Here is a 21,315-nt window from a genome sequence, read left to right on the forward strand (position 1 = left end):
TAAATGTCTTTATCATCCTGTTGTCACTATTATTATGTTGTGTTCATGGTTCATTTGTATATTTGTTGTTGTTGTCCTGTTTTGTTTTGTTGTCTTCATCATCATCATATTGTCACTACTATCATGTGTGGTCTTTATGATCCTGTTATCTTTGTTGTTGTTTTTTTTCTTCTTGTTGTCTTCATCATCCTGTTGTCACTATTATTATTTGTGGTCTTCATTTTACTGTTGTATTTAATTTGTTGTTGTATTTGTTGTTGTTGTCCTGTTATGTTTTGTTGTCTTCACCATCCTGTTGTCTCTTTTATCATTTGTGGTCTTCATTTTTCTGTTGTCTTTAATGTTGTATTTAGTGTTGTTGTCCTTTTATGTTCTGTTGTCTTCATCATCGTGTTGATATTATTATCATCTGTGGTCTTCATAGTACTGTTGTCTTTGTTGTTGTATTTGTTGTTGTTGTCCTGTTTGGTTATGTTTGTCTTCATCATCCAGTTATCCCTTATATCATTTGTTATCTTCATTTAAATGTTGTCTCCATTGTTCTTTTTGGTATGATTGTCCTGTTTGGTTCTGTTGTCTTCATCATCCTTGTGTCTCTTTTATCATTTGTGTTCTTCATTTTACTGTGTCTTTGTTGTTGTTGTCCTGTTTGATTCTGTTGTGTTCATCATCCTGTTGTCACTATCATCATGTTCATTTTACTGTTTTCTTTGTTGTTATGGAAACAAGAGGCAAATCAATTTCTTACTCATCCTATCAGAAAAAAAAGCAAATTAAGCTTGAAAATCAGAATGATATAAATTCTGAAAAGTTGGATAGGAAAAAGAAGGAATTAGAAATATTAGAAGGCGTAGGGTGAAGGGAAGTATAATTTCAGCAAAGCTTTAAGGATAGATGATGGAGAAAAACCAATAAACAAGATGATAATTTTAAAGAAGTAATGATTTGATAAATTGGGTAAAACTATTACATTCTTGTCCTGCAATTAATTAGGGGGTTAACTTAGTATCGTTCTTTAATATACAAGAGGCCCATGGGCCTTAACGGTCACCTGAGTTATGTAAAAACTGATGTTATCTATGTTAACAAATGAAAAAGAAATCATTTTGTAACAAAGGTAACTTGAATTACATGTAATGCAAAAGTAGTGTGAAAGATCTGGGTAGTATATGTACTATATATGTACAAATAGTGGTTCTGTCAGTCAGCTGAATTATGGTAAAGCACCTTAAGAGCCTTCCATCGATGAAGAGTATTTGATTCTACCATATCTGGATCTTGAGAAGAAGACTTTTGAAATTTTAGTCAATTTGCCCCTTTTTGGCCCCGCCCCTCAGGCTCCTGGGGGCTGGGGACCATAAAATTCACAATTAAACTATAGTAAAATTTACCCCTTTCCCAGGGGGAAACGTGAGACCCCAGGGTCATGAAATTCACAATTTTGGTAAGGCACCTTAAGACCCTTCCATCTACAAAGAGTATTTGATTCTACCAAATCTGGATCTTGAGAAGAAGATTTTTGAAATTTTAGTCAATTTGACCATTTTTGGCCCCGCCCCTGGGGGGCTGGGGACAAAATAATTCACAATTTTGGTTGACCTTTAGCCATGGAAGGTTTCTGCAAAATGTCATTGAAATTGGTTCAGGGGTTTTGGAGAACAAGGCGAAAATGTAAATTGTTTATGGACGGACGACGCACGACGCCAGACAAAAGGCGATCGCAATAGGTCACTTGAGACTTTGTCTCAGGTGACCTAAAAATGCGGCTGTCGCCAAGGTGATCCAATCGCACCTACATTTTTATACTTTGTGCTGAGATATTGGCAATTAGGATTAGAAATAATAGAAATATTACTGGTATCAATATTGATGACAGTCAGATTCTAAATTCTCAATATGCAGATGACACTTCTTTCATACTAGATGGAACAGAAAATTCTTTGAAGGGACTTGTTGAAGAACTTAATCTTTATGCAAAAATTTCTGGTCTAAAAATAATATAAATTGGATGGGGGGTACACTAGTAAAAAGTATAGTATCAATGTACTTCTTCCTAATATGTATTTTCAATTGGGGGGGAGGATGACAAATTAACACTTCTTGACATTGAATTTAATGTGAATTTACACGGAATTCCTAAACTTAATTTGGATAAAAAAACTAGCTACACTTTTAATTCTTGGGAGAAAAAGGAAGCTTACTCCTATTTGAAGAATTAACATCATTGGGTCTTTATTAATTTCACAGCTGAATCATCTTAACTCCTTACTAGAGGATTATCGCCCTTTGCATGTGGGTTGTTAGTGTTCCGGAATATCCGGGTATCGTTTTTCTTATTAGGAGTAAAGAATAACATCCGTGTTGAGTTTCAAGCTGTAGTCGGCACGTGGGCTTGTTTTATCTAATGTTTACATCATAATACCTGATAGGTATGTTATCATCATTTTATTATGGGTCTCACTGTAAGCTTTAAGCGAACGCTTCAATTGTTTGTATCTCAATCGTTCATATTAATAGTGTACAGCTCAATTGTCTGTCGATGTAAACACAATGTAATTGTACCCTGGTTTTATTTACAGATGACTGTGATCATTGTTGTGAAATAAAACGTGACAAATAGAACTGGTTCTTATTTACTTACCAAATCAAAATCCTGTCGTTCCTACAGAGGAAGTTACAGACTAAATTAGAATAAAATCCCTTTATCCCTACGGTAGAAGAAGGATTTTAAAGGTTTTACCTTTATTTCTCCTATTGGGCCACGCCCCTCTGCCCTCAGGAGGGCCACACCCACCATTTATACAAAATTGACTCCCCTTGGCCCAAAGATGCTCCAGACTAAATTAGAATAAAATCCCTTTATCCCTACGGTAGAAGAAGGATTTTAAAGGTTTTACCTCTATTTCTCCTACTGGGCCCCGCCCCTCTGCCCTCAGGAGGGCCACACCCACCATTTATACAAAACCGACTCCCCTTGGCCCAAAGATGCTCTAGACTAAATTAGAATAAAATCCCTTTATCCCTACGGTAGAAGGATTTTAAAGGTTTTACCTCTATTTCTCCTATTGGACCCTGCCCCTCTGCCCCCAAGAGGGCCACACCCACCAATTATACAAAATTGAGTGCCCTTGGCCCAAGGATGCTACAGACTAAATTAGAATAAAATCCCTCAATCCCTACAGTAGAAGAAGGATTTTAAAGGTTTTACCTCTATTTCCCCTATTGGGCCCTGCCCCTCTGCCCCCAGGGGGGCCACACCCACCATTTATACAAAATTGAGTCCCCTTGGCCTAAGGAGGCTCCAGACCAAATTTAGTCAAAATCTACTTGGACGTTCAAGACTAGTAGCGTTTTAAAGGAAAAGTTGAAGGATGGACGGACAGACGACGGACGCTGAGGTATGGCAAAATCTCATCATGGTCCCTTGGACCAGGTGAGCTAAAAACATAACTATTGGAAATAATGTCATTTTCTATAGAAATAGGTTCAATAAGGGGATTACAATAATCAGTGATATAGTTAAAAATATTAGAACGTGTTACTTTTCTCTTTCAATGAATTTTGTGCTATTCATGGTTAAACAAATAAAATAATCTTTATTCAACGTTGTGTGAATTATCAACAACAAACATAATCTAGGCACCCTGTTCAAAAACAAATTATCTTCAGTGTCAAGGAGTGAAAAATACCTTAAGAATCACAATGTACCGAACATGATGCTGATTTACCCAATCATACCATTAAATCTTGGTCATTTAAACAAGAAACCGCCAATTGCAATATAGCCAGATTAATATTTGCTACGGTACATTTCCATGTAAATGGTTGAATATTTTTAGTGTAACTGTTTTTCTTATGGCAGATGACGTTATAGCAGAATAGCATTACCTAATAAGAGGCCCAATGGGTCTGAATCGCTCACTTGGTATTAATCTCACACTTTGTTCGATTCGAAAGAATCCATTAAAAGATTTACACATATGACCTTAAAATCAAAGTCAAACAAGGACATTAAGCTGGCCAAATATCATTACCCTGGACCTTTTCAGAAGTTGTTTAAAGATTTCAACATATTTGACCCCTGTGACCTAGACAATTGGTGAAGATCATTCATTTGAACAAAATTGGTAACCCATCATCCCAACATGTTAACTGGCCAAATATCATCACCCTGGTATTTTTGGTTATACATAAGAAGTTGTTTAAAGATTTTAAACATATTTGACCCCTGTGACCTTGAATATAAGTCAAAGTCATTCATTTGAACAAACTTGGTAGCCCTTCATCCAAGCATGTTGCTGGTCAAATATCATAATCCTAGGCCTCTTGGTTATTCAGAAGAAATTGTTTAATGGTTTTAAACATATTTGACCCCTGTGACCTTGAATATAAGTCAAGTTATTCATTTGTACAAACTTTGTAGCCCTTTATCACATCATGTTACTGGCCATATATTATCACCCTAGGCCTCTTTGATTATTCAGAAGAAGTCATTGAAAGATTTTAACATATTTGACCCCTGTGACCTTGAAAATTGACGAAGATCATTCCTTTGAACAAACTAGGTAGCCCTTTATCCCAGCATGCTACTAGCCACATATCATTATCCTAGACCTTTTGGTTACTGTGTACCAGTGTACACCTGTGTGTTTGCTTGAGATGTATTGTGTTCTGTTTGTAGTGGGACCGTGCTTCTAACGGTATCATTTATAGTGCCACCTCACTTGAATGCTACAGCACAGATACCGCAATTAGTTTAGTTTTTAATACTAAATACAGTCCTTAAATTATTTATTGCCATTTAATCAACCACCTGCATTTTGCTATGAGTTTATAGCATATACTTTATATTACCATAAGTATAACATACATCAATCAGACTCTTTACTCGGAAAGTCTTACAATTCTCGCACCTCAGACAGAGATATCCCACGTCATACCCCATGCTAGATGTTTCTTTCTCTTACCCTGGACAGGTGTATCCCCACTTTTACCGGTGTGAGATATCTTTTTCCCCCACCCTTCACAGGTGTGTCTCCCGTTTTAGCCGGGAAAGATCAGCTTGTCACCCACTAGGGGGAGATAGCTTCGTGCCGATTAGCACGTGTTCAATTTTGACGTCATTAAAATACGTCATCGGTAATTGTGACGTCATCAAAAGTCAAATGACGATATGCATACCCCACATGTGTTTTTGTTTACAAACATGGCAGACTATTGTCGGTGGAGCTGTGACTGATATAATAGGATGGGAGAAAAATCTCCAACCCTCGGGGTGATGTTTTTGGTTGTCTAACCCTCGGCAGAGCCTCGGGTTAGACAACCAAAAAACATCACTCCTCGGGTTGGGGATTTTTCTGTCACACCCTCAAGGTAGGGGAAGATTCTATTAGTCTCACCCTAGGGTTGAGACAGGGGGATTCCCCTATTCATAACAAAGGTATGTTGTCACTTCAACAATAAAATGACGTCACGTCAACCCTGAATTTAGCATGTAACGTTTACATTTCATTGTGTATATGATACACAATGGGAGAACAGGGTAAGAGAAAAAGAATCATTCACCCCCTTGTGGGTGAGATAGGGGTATTCCCCTTCTATTAATCTCGGTCACAGTCCAAGATTCTTCGGCTAACGCCTTGGTTGGGATTATGTTTCAGAATCTTAGCCCTCGACTGAGATAACCTGATCTGGCTCAGTTAACGTTACAGGTAATAGATTTTATTACTCAATCTGACTCAGTCTGTCTGTCTATGTCTGTTTGGATTTTGTGTATGTCAGTATTCAGTTGTTTTCTTTAATAGCAACTAAAAGTGTTAAAAATTGATAACAGTGATGATGATGATGGCTTAGAAGAAAACTACGGTGGTACATTTAGGACATGCACAATTTTATTTTCTACATTAATTATCTCGCGCGCTCGACTTATTATGTAGAGCGCTCGACATAACTTCTAGTGCGCTGTACATATCGTCTCGAGCGCTCGGCTTATTATTTCGGGAGCTTAACTTAGACTTTACGTATGAATCGCTTCATAATAGTATTGCATTGAAATCGTGATAGTAGATTTTCTGTCAGGTCAAGATTCTTGTTTGGCTTTCAAACGTCCTATTATGACGTCGTTGTACTATGACGTCAACTTTTTATGCAAAGACCTTATATTATGTTTCCTCAAGACGTCAGGCTAAATTCCAATTATTTCATTAAAACACACATTTGCATTACATATAGAAATGATATAACCTTCATATGGATATTTAGAAAATTAATATGTGAAGTTTAAAGTAGTTTCAAAATGGATTATGCGCCTGTTTGCAGTGTTCTTATTCGTGTGAACAATTCTTACTTGTTATGTACAATGTAGAGAGGTTGGATAACGAGATAATAAGTCGAGCGCTCGTGACATTATGTCAAGCAATCGAGAAGTTATGTTGAGCGCTCAAGATAATAAATGTAGAAAATAATATTGTGCATGTCCTAAATGTACCGCCATAGAAAACAATGTGTGTTTTGTGTGCTTTTGAATATGTGTTTATGTCATGTTTATGCCATAATTGTTTATTTAAAATCTTTGAAAAATAAACAATTACAAAATAAAGATATTCTCAGCCTAATACGTGTGGTGACCTCTCTGGATAAAGAGCAGTTATTTTACCTGCTGATTATCAAAGAAATTATAATACATAATCATTATAAAACTCTTGATGAAAACTTGCTTAATGGAGCTAATATTATTGAGCATTTCAAAATCTTATGGATAGTTGGCATGGTGACATTTTTATTTTATTATATATTTTTATAGTATCAGTGGGGTTTTTCGGCTCAACTTTACTGCATAATACAGACTGTTGGCCCTAGCTAAAAAGTGCCTTATTTTCCCAAAATGACCAAAAAATGAGGAATATACATTCGTTTTCAATACAAATTATGCTATATTTTCCCAGTTCATTAAGGAACAGGCTGTTGTAAAATTAAGGTAACAAAAACACTGATGACTGTATGGTGAATGCATTTCTCCTGCTTTTGAGTGTCATTCATAACCAATCTTAAGGATCCCTGTCCAGTGCAGTGTTTTTTTTCCATATATAGAGTAACCTCCCCTAGAGTTTGTCTTAGATACAGTATTAAATATAACTGTAGCACAGTTGGTTCTGGACACTTCTAGATATGTCGACTAAATAGCTCAGCTAGTTATAGAGCACTAGTATCATAACATGAAATCCAGGATTTTAATCCTGATCTTTATTTTCCTTTTATTTGAGCCCCGCTGAATTTTTACACACATGCTAGAACATTGTTGATTGTATTCTGTTTATTTCATCTTTATTATGTTTTTTATATAAAAGTCATGCAAGGTATGGTTTTCTTTTCAGAAACAATTTATCAAAGCTGGTTAGGCAAGAAAAAATTCTCAATGCAAATTTACAGTTTTTTACAACAGAACGAGGATCCTTAATTTTAACTTTCAATTAGAAGCCTATGTAATTTTGATGCAACTTTGCAGTAATCTTCAACCTGTAGCGGGAATCAGAATCTATCTACTGAAGATGGGTCGGACCCCCCTAGGGGGCATTGAATGGGGGTCACTGAGTGCATAGTCTTATAAAAAAAATCTCTCATGGACAATGGTAGACTCTCATCAATATTGATAGCCAGGTGGCATAGGACTAGTAGTTAGCGCCTGATAAGGCAGCTCTTGCGACTTCCTAAAAAAAATGAATTAATAAATGTATATGCTAATTGTATTAACTGTATATCTGTGTACTGTAAAGCGCTTTAGAGTGGCTTATGTTAGCTAGATAGGGCGCTATATCAAATGTTGTATATTTTTATTATCTATGATATTATCCCACTTTGTGCCAAATGCTGATGATATCTTTTGCTGTTAAGGGGCACTTTACCAAAATACCTGGCTAAAGCCCTTGGGCTAAAAGGTGTGCCCCCGGGGCCCCCCTCCAGCTAGTTAACACACAAAAGACCAAACTTTCCAATGAGTTAAAAATGGCTGTTTCTCCCCCCTCCCCATCTGGTTCTGGTGAATTTGGATCAAAATATCATAAAGTCATCCTTAGATGAAGTTTTCAAGACCAAACTTTAATGATACTGGGAATTAGAATGAATATTGAAAAAAGGGTCGAGGACCAAAAGGACTGAGGGTGGGGCCACAAAGTGCAAAACCTTCAAAACATCTGCAGAATTTCATTAGTGGATTTTCGCAAAAGTTCTATAAAAAATCAGTAGATAATGAGCATCAGAATCTAGACTTTATACTCAAGGGGCCAAAGTGGCTGTGACCATTTATTTCCTTAAAATGACCATAAGATGATGAAGTGTAGGGCTCACTACTGTAGCCTTCAAGGAGGGGGAGGCTGAGGGGCTTTGTCCCTGTGTCAATTTCAATTTGCCCCAACTCATCAGCTGGGTGTGGCTACACCCATGATATTCAAAATAAGAATACACCTCAAATATCACTGCAGGCTAATTAGTATCTACATACAGGTATACAGGTACAAGGTTAGAGAATCAGCATATGTACCCATAATTTGGGGAATATTGGAATTTACTTGACGATGTTCACCAAATTTTCATATTTTTTTGTTTCTTGATAATGCCCCACGTTAGGGGAACACTCAAATGTACATGTACTTTTAATAGTTTATCATTTACCCCTTGTAAATTTGCAATCGCAATAGCACATCTATTTAAGAGAGAAGTCATCAAGGGCGTCTAACAGAAACTATAAGGCTCTAAGAGTTAAATCCGAGATCAAATAGCCTAATCAGTCAATTGAGTTGGAAGACACTGACTTTGATGTGCACGATATTTGGTCTCGAAGAAAAGAAATATTTCCGACAAGAAATTCTTATAGAAGCGATCCATATCAAATCCATTACATCGGAGAGAAAACCTATAGATCAGTATCAATTTGACAACGGGATCAACGCTTGTTTTGCAATTGAGAAAAAAAATCAGGACTCACCAAAATGTCAAGTCTATGAGGGTCGACCTCGCGGGAAGGTGTGCGACGCGAACCCCGAGTTATGTGTTTTTTCATTGGCCGAGAAGTTTGGCGTGAGCAGTTTTCATTGAGGGGACAGGTATTTCTGCTGGTCGATATGATATACGGATTATATTGATACTTAAGAAACGCCAAAATCACAATATTTTCCATAAGAAATATCAAGCATTTTAAAATCCTGACCTTTTCCCCCTAACTTCTCTACTCCTTTGTTCCTGTACGAACCCAGGAATGTCCCTGACGAACCCCAGCAAAGGTTTGATTCGTGTTTTCTATTGCACTGATTTTTTTACAAAAATAATTTGCGTAAAAAAAACAACAACAGAGGTACACAATCTCGATAGGGCTCCTAGGAAACCTTCCGTTTGCCAGGCTCCGCCAACATTGTAACTAAACATGTTCGAAAATCCAAATACAGGTAGACGGAGCTCGATCAACGAAAGATACACACTTCGAATCCGAAATAAAAACTCAAACCACGGAATTAGATTAGAGTCCGTGCTCAAACATACAAATATACATTTTGCCGGACTAGCCGGTCGTGCAGTCGGCGTTTAATAGCCAAATCTTTACAAGTTGGTAAAACGAGCCATGCAACCGACTCCATCCTCATTCCTAGCTCGCTCGCTCACTATGTAATAGTGTATGTTTTCCTGGGAACTTTCATCCCCTTTTCCCAAAATGTTATCTGGTACTCGTATATCTGTCCTGTGTCTAGGGATTGACCTATCCCCTATAACCTCAACATAATCTGCTGAACTATTGTGTTTATCCCCCTGGGGAAACCGTTCCCTGTTTTCCCAAGTATTTCCTGACATGTTCTGATGTCCAATCTCCTGAGACAAAACGTGCCTTATTTCTTTATCATTATCATGTGCCAAATTTTCTAATTTAGTAAACTTATTCTGCAGACTGTGTATTTCCCTGCTGACACCATACACAGCATCATACAGCTGAATGGGTTATTCTGTATATTTTCAGACTTTCTATGGGATTGTCCCGGAGCTTCCTCATCGAAAAACCCCTTCATGGTTGTGTCATTCTCCGTACCAGTACCCGAATGAGCCTTCCCATTTGGAAATGTGACTTCAGATTCGTCTCCAGAATCCATAATTTACAATTTTACTCTATTAAAGATTTTGTAGAATTCTTATTTTGTGTTTGTTAATTTTACAAACAGAAAATTCGAATTTTATCAGAAGCTCTCCTTTACCTTTGGTCCACTAGACACTGGGAATAATTATTTGTTTGGAAACTTAATCCAAAATCCTGCCGACGACGCCAATGTAACGTTTCTGCTACCCAGCTAATCCTGTGGGTGAGATCAGTTATCATGAAATTTATAAGGTTCGTTCCCAGCCTAGCACTCGTGACCAAAAGTAAAACCAGCAACAATCATGATAAAATTCAACATTTTATTTACAATTCACAAAATAAACATCAATATATGTCACTTCAGCTCAAAACACTCTAGTAATGTACAGAGAATGAGAAAGGTAACTAGTATAATTTTCCCCACTATTTTGTTCCCAGATATGGAAATTCTCTACTTGTTCCCGAATGTGGGAACACTAATCTCTTTCCCGAATATGCAATATTCACCGTTCCCAAATATGGGAATAACTTTAAAATATTCACCCAAAATGGGAATTACTAATTTCTCTAAGTACTTTTGACCTAACAAGTTCTCAGTTATACTTATAAATATATTGTTAACTGACTATAAGAAATTGCAACTATAAATGTATTTCTCCAGAGATCTTATATCTCTTTCTAGTTACGGTGTCATTTGGGAAACTTAAACGTTCCCGCTATTGGGAAGTTTTTATCCTGTGGTTTATCAGGGATGGGTTTATATATGGAAATATTTCCCCACCAGTTCCCAAAATGATCAACGGGTCATCCGTCCCACTTTAAATTGCTTTAAAGGTTACCAATGGCTCCATATTGATGTGTGGGTTGGAGGGTCAATACCTCCGTCGTTTCAATAAAACGAATGACAACATTTTCAAGAATTTCGGGATTTATATAGTATGTGGAATAGTCTCACGCGCAGAAACTGTACTGTAAGTGAATCTGCGCTCCGCTTTCAATACGGCCACGGCTAACTGACCAATCAGCGCCGTGCTTGCAACTACAAGGCTTTGTTATGGTGGAAAGATGGCGAGATACACCGTACAGATTGAGGAGACGAAAATAGTCATTCCTAGCTTAAATAACAATCAACGATACTTAAAATGGATACGATTGAAGTCTTTAGGAACTATATGAACTAGGTGAATACTCTAGCATGCATGTTATATGTGAAAACCCCCCGAAAATACGTAATACAGACATCGTGATTTGAACATGTTACGCTAATATGGCGGCCATCCCATGATTCCGATGTTGTCGTCTGCTATCCTCCAGAGTTATCTTCTGTCTTCTCATAAAATCCCGGTAAAGATTTAGTCAGCAGTACCTTTAGCTTGTGATTCGAGCGTTACTACGAAACTCGTAACATCTGTATGATTTTCAGAAAATAGACTCTGCATGCACTTAAGCAACTAACTTAAGTATATTATTTGTGAAAATCAGGTAAACAAATTAATGCTGGAATGAATGTGCTAGATTTCGAGGGAATTCATGAATTGTGTCAGTCTGTTATTCTTCCTGGGTGTTTGATTGAAATAAATACGGTAATCTTCATACCTGTGACACAGGTGTGTGTGTAGAAGTTAATAACTAGCTTTTCAGTAGCATACATTTTATACCAATGTGGACTGATCAGTCCCAGCAAACACATGACGTTGGATCAACATCGGATATACGTTGGATTTAGGTCACGGCGTCGGCGACTTAAATACAACGTTGTATCAACGTCGAAATCATGATGTCAGTCCGACGTCGCAATTAGACATCGAACCGACGTTGTGTTTTGGTCATAGTTTGTAATAAGTTGTATTTTATCAACTTTATACATTTTATACACATGATGTGACAAAACGTCGTTGCTCAATAATCGTGATACTGCTGCAAATGAATACTAAAACTCGATCACTTTATTTATTCAAGTTGCTTCCCTTGCTTGTGCCCTTAAATTGGTTTCTGAAATTGAAATTTCCGAGTGGTGTCGCATTTTTTTTGCCTTTTTCTTTTCTTTTAAAATATTTTGTTTGAATTCATCTTGTTGAACAAAGATTTGCAGAATTTTTTATAAAGATAGCTTCTTATCATGTAATTTCGATAATTCCGAAAAGAAAATCATATTTACTTTCCTAAAAATAGATCGACGCGTGCCGCTTTTTGTAGTCTCGTTCAATCAGACGCTTTATCACTCTCTATTCGGCGTGGCTTGCGCAGGCAACAAGAGTCTGGTTGAACGAGACTACGCTTTTTGCCGCCTTTTGAACCAAATTTGACCGCCATTTTGCAAACCGTGTGCGGGAGAGAACGAGTCAGCAACTACAGTACATATTTAAAATAATAAAACAAGGTAAGTTGATGCAATGTATGTTTAAATGTATATAGGACTCATGTTCTGTTGTTTTACACGGCTGTTTCAATGAAAACTTAGCGTAAAGTTCCTTGTACAATTCAACCCGATTCGGCATCGCGCTGATTCTTACAATTTTGTGAGAGAAAACAGTTTTTCTCTTAAATAAGCCATAAAATCTTTATCCTTTATCTAGAGATAAATATTAGCCCAGTCTTTGTGATTTTGACATTAAGTCAGGATCAATTAAGGCCCGTACACAGTTATGTATGTTATTAAACTAGTTTTGAAAAAATAATGAACAATAATACGACCTTGATCCCTAGTTTCTATTAGTGTGAGGATTATTTCTGTCACTTGTTGTTTTGATGAAAACATCAGTGAATGAGTGATTGAAATTTGCACTAACGCCAAGGTAAAAAAAAAAACTAGGAAAACTGTTTTTGGGCTAGTAAAAATGTCCGCATTTTTAATGATTTATATATATATATATATATAGTGATGGGCTAGAATGAATTTTGATAATTTACATGGGAATATAGTATTTCAGGCTAGTGCTTGAAAATCTGAATTTCGAAAGACTGAAAAATCTTTAAAATCCTGTAAAAATGGATGGATACTGCTCGCCAACAGTATATTTATAAATGTTACACTGACAATATTTTTTACAGATACAGTAGGGCACTAACTGCGCGTGTCGTAGCTAAAAACTGCTCTTAATTTATAAATCACTTATGTTACAATTAATTGTACATCCCTATCTAACAGTTATCCATGATACAATAAACATATATTTCAGTTTTGTGAAAATGGCAGAACGCAGCAATTCATATTTGAAGCAATGGCGAAAATGTCAAGCTGAAGCAACAATACCCATCCATATTAATTATACCCCCAGTATACGTAGTATATTGGGGGCTATATAGGAGTCACGCCTGTCGCTTCATTGGTCTGTGGACATTTCTTGTGAACACTATTTCTCAGCAACCCTTGGTCAGAATTCAATATAACTTCACAAGAATGATTGATACCATGATAGTTATGGCCCCTTGAATTTCTCATACATATGTATATTGTCAGGCACCAGCTGGGAGTATTCATCACCTTCAGTGATATTCTAGTTTGCCATCATTTTCTGATTGCTAAACATGAAAACCTGGTTTCGTAGTATTGCAGCGTCTCTAGTTGTTAGTATGTATTGTACAGTATGTTCCTGTTTTAGAGAGCAAAGCAGAGTGTGACCGTCATGATGATACTACAACCATCGAAACATCTGATGATGATGAAGATGCAGATGCCATGGTTAAACGAAAGCAAAAGAAAAAACAGTTCCATGACTTTCTAACAGGTATAACTGCATACTATGTTGCATTGAACTATGCTACAAAAATACCAATTTTTGAAGTTTAGTTTGTTTATGTTGTAATTCCAAAAGGTTATGAATGCTATTTGATAGGAAATTATATGAGTATTTTAGGCCAGATTTGAAATAACTTAAGAGATAATTCTTAAAATGCCAACATTAGAAGTTGAATGGTTTTAAAAAATGAATATATTGAAATACTGTACTGGTATATTTTGCAGATTAACATGATGCTTGTAGAACAAAATCAGTGTATGGATATGCTTACAGAAGTATGTTTTATACCATATAATTAATAGTGATTGTAGATTTTTGATAGGACTACAGTGTACATCAGCATATTAAAGGGACATGTAAGCAGTGTGTTACCAGACACAGTCCATATAGCTGTAAATGCCATAGTCTGGAAGCCAAAAGTAATTATTTACCGGTTTTATATTTGTGCCATTTATTACAGATGGAGTTACAGAGAAGGAGCAGGCAGACAATGATATATCAGAATGCAGAAATGAGCCAGTAAGAACTGGTGAGTGCATGTGCATTTGTAGAAATGGTGTAAAATTTGTTTCATGATTATCATGTAATGAGGCCACAAAACGTTAAGATTTACAGTAAGTCAATAATAATGATCGAGAGTTGTGTATATCTGCAGTGCTCATGAATAAGTGACCTCTGTAGACAAAAATGAACATTATACAGTAAATGTGCACTATACAAATTTACAGCATGAAATGATTGACCAACTAACACTAATGTTCTATCATCATTATAGTAAAGTTTAAACTGTATGTCAGAAATACAAACTTGAAAATACAGAACACAATCATTTTTGTACAGGTATGGTTAATCTCCCAGTTCCTCCAGTGAAATTTACGAAGCAAAGACAACTCTGAGTCTTCCTCCAGGCTTCCACTTGCCATGTCACAAAAGTCCAGTGGCACACCTCCAGTTACCCAATCAAAGAAATCCACTTCACAACCTCTTGTCACGCAAATAACTTCAATATCATCCAGGCCTCAACTTGCCATGTTGGAACAGTCCAGTGGCAGACCTTCAGTCACCCAATCAAAGAAATCCACTTCACAACCTCTTGTCACACAAACAACTTCAGTATCATCAAGGCCTCAACTTGCCATGTCGCAACAGTCCAGTGGCAGACCTCCAGTCACCCAATCAAAGAAATCCACTCCACAACCTCTTGTCACCAAACCTTCAAAGACAAATAATTCAAGGTCACAGCAATCAATTAGCCCTCAGAGGTCATCCCGGTCCAGGAGTCGGAGGTCATCCCAGTCCAGGAGTCGGAGGTCATCCCAGTCCAGGAGTCCAAGGTCATCACGGTCCAGGTAAGGTTGTACTGATAATTGCTTTAAATTGAAAGTTGATCAGAAAGGCCTACTACGGCGACAATCGATAGAGAAATTTGAACTATCGGTTTTAAAAAATGGATTTGTTTAGTAATTCATTTTCTTAGTATCCTATTCATGCGACATGCGTCATTCGTCTTCCACCACTGGGCTTAATCTATGTGGAAAAGCAGCCAGTTGCTTGGGAAGATTATTGTGTGGAGTACTGGTGAGAAAACCAGGAAATGCATGAGTAGGTGAACTGGCCGCAGTAATATAACTGAGAAATTGTTAAAAACGGCGTTAAACTTCAATCAATCAATCAACCTTTTCATTCGGTTTCAATATGGCACAAGATAGGAACAATTCCGAGAACAACACAGTTTATAAATACCCTGGCAAGGCTAAATCAAGGGTTAAATTTGGTGTAATTTCAGGTTTTAGAAGAGAAAAGAGCAATTTGCAGACGTTGGAGTGTACATAAATAAAATTTTACTTCGCTTTACTTTTCATTTTAAACTTCCAAAATTTTGTGGCATTTTATGGTTCATATAATAGACAATTCCCAAAATCAGAACTGAGGTTTTTGAACGAACATGTAATTGTTTAAAACAATTTGAATATTCATTTAGTTGATATAGTACTGTCAGATTGGTTTATATAATATTTTTATTTCCTAAATTATTTTTAGTGTTGTCAGATTATAAAGAATTAATATACACATATTAAGGGAACATCGATGTTTTTAACAGGTGCATGTACTAGCATGTACTGTACCATTAAACCTTAATAAAATAATAGTTAAAAGTGATTAATAATCGATGATTGTTTTATAAATCAAATATCCATAGTAAATATTCTGTCAATACTAGGTCCAGGAGTCGGCAATCAGCCCGGTGCTGGAGTGAGAGATGGTCCAGTTCAAGGAGTCAAAGATTGTCCCGGTCCAGGTTCAGCAGCCAACTGAGGACTCCGTCCATTTTTGCTGCAAATGAGACTCCGACAAGAAAAGAGGCCTTCCCAATGACTGAAGCAAGTATGTGAAAAACCAGATAAATAATATTTTAATTGTTGGTTTTTACCAATTTATTTTAGCTTGATTGTAACAAAAGCTAACAGCTTAAAGAGTCACTCTCGAGTCCGTTTCCTGGGTCAAGCCAGTACGGAGTGTCCATTGTGAAAGCCACGAGAACGTTATAGTTTTTTAAAGGTACTGGCCACCAGATGATACCATTGCAAGAAAAAAAGTTTTTTTTTCAAAAACTTGCATAAAATTGATATTGGTGTGTACAATACATGGAAATTTGCATGAATCGAAACATCTTTCCCGGGTGGTTTTTTCGTATTTTTCCATTTCAAAAAGTCTCTGGCTTAGTCTTCCAGGTAAAACTAAAAAGAGATTTCTATAATGTTATGATATCTGTTGAAAATTTGAGTAGTCAAGCACTAGCCCAAGTAGCTCAGTTGGTAGAGCGCCAGACTCATATTCTGGCGACCCGGGTTTGAATCATCGCTCCTACCCCAGCTGTATTTTTATTTGGTGTGTATGTTATGGACATTTAATGAGGAAAACAACTTTTTGTGTGTGTGTATTAAGAACATTTCAAGGAGAATGATTACTGTGAAATCATTTAAATATGTAGGGTTGAAATTTGGCCCATTGGCTCAAAAAGACATTTTTGCGCATTCTGTTTATTATGTTATGCTTATTACTTAAAAGTAAACACATTGAAATAACCTGGTTTTAGTTTTGCGCTCAAATTTAACCTAAGCACGAAAATTATACCACTGCTAATATTATTTGTTCACAGTATTATGAGAATTTATTTACTACTTTAACAAGTCTGCAAGTTATTTCATCAATTATGTATTTTTTAAGGGTTTCAAAGACGTGTGCTGTTCGTTTTGGCGGACATGCGACAGCAATTGTCGACGTTGAGTAGAGATCATTTAGCTCCTGCGCAAGGCGATACTGGTGAGGTTTTACCAGAGAAGGTTGAAAATCTTCAAGAGTTGGGTGAAATTGAAGAAATACTTAAGAATCCAGAAAATCGAAGACTTGTGGTAAGTTATATGCTGTTTAGAAAAAAAATGGATCACTTACAGTCTGTACAATGTATAAACAATATATACTGTAGTACAGCTTGGTCGAACATTGTCAGTTGCAGTTTTAAAAATGTTTAATTGCAATCATCATCAGCAACCACGGCACTTCAGGGTTCAAATTTAACCAGATTTTCTACTTGCATTTTTTCGCAAGTGGTATTTTTTCTTACTTGCTAAATGAGAAAACAACTTGCAATTTGCATTTTTCCAACTTTATTAGACATGTTAACTTAGAATTAGATTCTAAAACAACACAGTATTAACTGACATTTTAAATTATGGTCATTGGGATGTATACATGACGCAAACCTTGCTGTGAAAGGAAGCTGGCCTGCTCAGGCTATTCTAAGATATAGCATAAAAACTGCATCTTAGTTTCTTGCTCCATATGGTAGAGTATTTGGTCTTTTCTGTCTTTGTCCCGACAACCACCATCTTGTTACAGCAGGTTTTGGGTCATACTCTCTAAGGGCAACATCAGCAACTTGTCCATTTGTTATTTTGCCGGTGCAGTGAGCTGTGAAATTTAACCTTGGGAAACCCCAATACAACCACGTGACTAGTCAAGCCTATCGTATTTGCGCTATAAATAGTAACTAAAAATAGATTACCGAAAAACATCATGCATGCGGTAAACGTCATCATTATTTGTGCAGGTACTTCCTAACGGACATGCGCACGGGACATGTATCGATTGTAAACTTCCGTTAATGACAAAAGCTGAATCATTCATTCGGCGAATGACAAGAATGCGCTTAAATGACCGCGAGTTGTCAAAGAAAGAATTTGTAAAGACCGACCATTAGAAATGAGGATTATTCAGCCCAAAATTTTCACTCGCAAAAAAATGCTGGTGTCTGAAATCTCTACTCGCAGTTTGCAATTTGCACTCGCTTTTCGCGAGTATGCGAGCTTAAATTCGAACCCTGCACTTTTTCCGTTACACTTCATAATGTATGCCGTGGGTTAATTGACATTCGAAATCTCGTTTTCATGAATATGCATGAACAGGGGAGACAAGTCAACTGTATGTAATAATAGGCATATTGAATGTTATTGTTTTGGTGTCGATAAAGTTGAAAAGCAAATTTACCTAGGTCTTAAAATTCATATTTGGATATAAAATTTCATTTTTAATAAAATATTAAGTTTGATTTCTGTAAGAAGTTATATAAACTAAGAAATTAAAGTGTAGCTAAAAGCTGTATATATTTGGGTATTCAAAGCACATGTAAGGGGAGTTTTGAATTGATTGGTTAGATTTCAACAAAACCAATTTGTGGAACGAATGAAACTGCCTTATTAATAATTACTGATTACGAGATTTTCCTAGTCAAGTGGCCCACGATAAAATGTGCAGTAATGTATCAGGGTTATCCGACAATGAAGTGCTATGTGCAATAGTTCGTCATTTTTGTTCTCATTCTGAGGTTGTTATCAGTTGGAAAATTAAAGCTTTCTCGCATAACCGAGAAACTGATGTTTTTTACTCAAATAGTTTTATTACGTCTTATTTACAGATCGAACGACTTTGTAGTGTCGGCGGCTTAAACTTAAAGGACAATGTGAGGAAGATTATGGATAGGTAAGTGTAATATGAATATATATTGTTTCAAGTTATTTACCAGTATTACTGTTTATTGTTTGATTCACTTTCTTCAAGTAATCCTATATATATTCTTTTGATATTAGTGTTATTTAACAGATTTATAACATCATCTTTTGCACAAGTATGATTTCAGGAATCCGCTGTGGGCGAGTGGTTAGCGTCGGGGATTTTGAAACCGGATGTCCCGGGTTCGATCCCCAGTCGCGACACCACGGTCATGGTGGAGTGCCCTTGGGCAAGGCACATTGTCTAGCCTAGTACTGGTTTGTTTACAAAGGGATCATGAATAAGTGTCGCCGTGATACAACTGAAATAATGTTGAAAGCGGCATAAAACCCCAATAAATAAATAAACAAGTATGATTTCAGGAAACTTTTGCAGTATGATATACTATATTTAATGTAAACTTGTAACAAAGACTGGTTGATCCAATCAAATTTATTTACAAAAAGGTACCTTGCCTTCATATTGTTCATGGACATGTTCCCTGTTTTTGACAGATTTATGACGAATGATGTAATGGCTGGCTTCAACATGAAGGGAAACAAGGGGAAAATGTCATTCCAGAAGACGGCAGTTTTTAAAGTTGTTCAAGGTAATATTTGCGACAGTAAAATCTGCTTCTTTACAGAAACATTTAACAACTATGTTATTATTGAAGTGAGTATAGTCTTGTGCATTCTCCTCTCATAAAAATATCATTGATGCCCGCTCCAGTAAAAGAAAGCAATTATTCACTGACAAATGGATTTAACCCGCGATAGCTTAATTTGATACGGCAGATATTTTACTAAAACTGGAGATATTTTTGTGTGATATTTGATATCAATTAAAGCTATTTATTACATGCGATTATACCACGCAATTATATTGCGATCTTACACTGAAACAAACAATCATCCTCTATATTTTAAGCTATTTCATGTGTTATACATTTCAGCAAGTGTGATAAAAACATTCGGTACTGCTACTGAACATGAGGTGGATGGGGCCATTGGATCCTGTCTGAAGTACGCTCCGGACAGACGAGGAGGTGGCGGACGAAAAAAATAATTTTAACCAACTATTCACACAAATTACCTACATCATTATCTTTACAATGTTAAACTTTTCTAGGCTTCTAACATCAAAAAGTGTACTTCTGTTTGCTTATTTCTTTGAGCAGGAAATTTTCATTTAAAACAAACAAAAATTACATTAAAAGTTTGTAAAGATATGTATTTCAAGAACAGGTGATATGCTTTGCTTATGCCCGATCTTGTCAAAAGTACATATAAATGCTTTCTATTTAGGGTGTACAGTTCGATGGCTCTTGGAAGATGGCTCTTGGAATATGTAGCATCTTAATATTTGGGAGTATACTAGCTCTTTGAATGCACCTGAACTATTAACAGTTGCTTGTACTTACATTTGTTGATAAGCAATGCTCTTTTTGTGTTGTTAGATCACCTGAGCCGATGCAAGACTGGATTATAGCCCTTGAATTTGCCAAAATTGCTATAATAGTGCATGTGAACACAATAGAGCCTCCATTTACTATTCGATCTTCACCAAACTTAGATAGTAGTTAAATATTGATGAGAGCTCGATTCATTTCGAAAACCAGCCATATGTGCCCTAGCTTGCATGACTGGATTATGACCCTTGACATTGTCAAAATAGCTATAACACCGCTTTGCCAACACAATAGAGCCTCCATTTACTATCTGATCTTCGCCATACATACATGCTCTGGATTGAAAATTACCAAACAACCATCCCAGTAGAGCATGGGCCTCTTCTTTATTGCTATGGTGACAATTGAACTTTAAAAGTACTAAGTTTAGATGTATGCTTTTAAATGGTCTTACTTACCATGTGTCAAATAATTGGATGTGTTTTTATCAATTAAAAGTTGTTATTTAACAGTTTCAGTGTCTGTATAGATTTTTTGTGAAAATAAAACTTGTACATAATCCAAGTTGTTTGTTATATAATGAATGTAGTAATTAAATCCTATACATATAGTGAATGTAGTAATTAAATCCTATACATATAGTGAATGTAGTAATTAAATCCTATACATATAGTGAATGTAGTAATTAAATCCTATACATATAGTGAATGTAGTAATTAAATCCTATACATATAGTGAATGTAGTAATTAAAATTCTATACATATAATGAATGTAGTAATTAAATCCTATACATATAGTGAATGTAGTAATTAAATCCTATACATACAGTGAATGTAGTAATTAAATCCTATACATATAATGAATGTAGTAATTAAATCCTATACATATAGTGAATGTAGTAATTAAATCCTATACATGTAGTGAATGTAGTAATTAAATCCTATACTAATTACAGTCTGGGATACTGTCCAGATATAGGAAATAAGACCGTGCGGATAAT

General features: G+C 36.2%; 1 protein-coding gene and 1 long non-coding RNA gene across 3 annotated transcripts; one reads left to right on the forward strand and one right to left on the reverse strand.

Moving 5' to 3' along the window:
• Positions 1-275: 275 nt before the first annotated feature.
• LOC110462966 lies at positions 276-9,050 on the reverse strand. Its single transcript, XR_002464330.1, has 2 exons — positions 8,981-9,050; positions 276-753 (listed from the first exon to the last, which is right to left on the reverse strand). It is a non-coding gene; the product is annotated as an uncharacterized LOC110462966 (long non-coding RNA).
• A 2,127-nt stretch (positions 9,051-11,177) lies between these two features.
• Positions 11,178-20,071, forward strand: LOC110462955 (arginine/serine-rich protein 1-like). 2 transcript variants are annotated; one of them, XM_021517234.1, is made up of 9 exons: positions 11,178-11,458; positions 13,717-13,842; positions 14,315-14,383; positions 14,695-15,203; positions 16,076-16,239; positions 17,083-17,267; positions 18,830-18,894; positions 19,419-19,513; positions 19,859-20,071. In XM_021517234.1, the coding sequence occupies exons 4-9, from the start codon at positions 14,776-14,778 to the stop codon at positions 19,969-19,971; spliced, it is 1,050 nt and encodes a 349-aa protein (XP_021372909.1). In that variant the 5' UTR covers positions 11,178-11,458; positions 13,717-13,842; positions 14,315-14,383; positions 14,695-14,775; the 3' UTR covers positions 19,972-20,071. The 2 variants fall into 2 exon arrangements, with proteins under 2 accessions (XP_021372909.1, XP_021372908.1); XM_021517233.1 differs by having other exon boundaries at positions 11,178-11,295.
• The last annotated feature ends 1,244 nt before the right edge of the window (positions 20,072-21,315 follow it).

This window comes from Mizuhopecten yessoensis, unplaced genomic scaffold (assembly GCF_002113885.1).
Source record: "Mizuhopecten yessoensis strain PY_sf001 unplaced genomic scaffold, ASM211388v2 scaffold10847, whole genome shotgun sequence".
Taxonomy (NCBI): domain Eukaryota; kingdom Metazoa; phylum Mollusca; class Bivalvia; order Pectinida; family Pectinidae; genus Mizuhopecten; species Mizuhopecten yessoensis.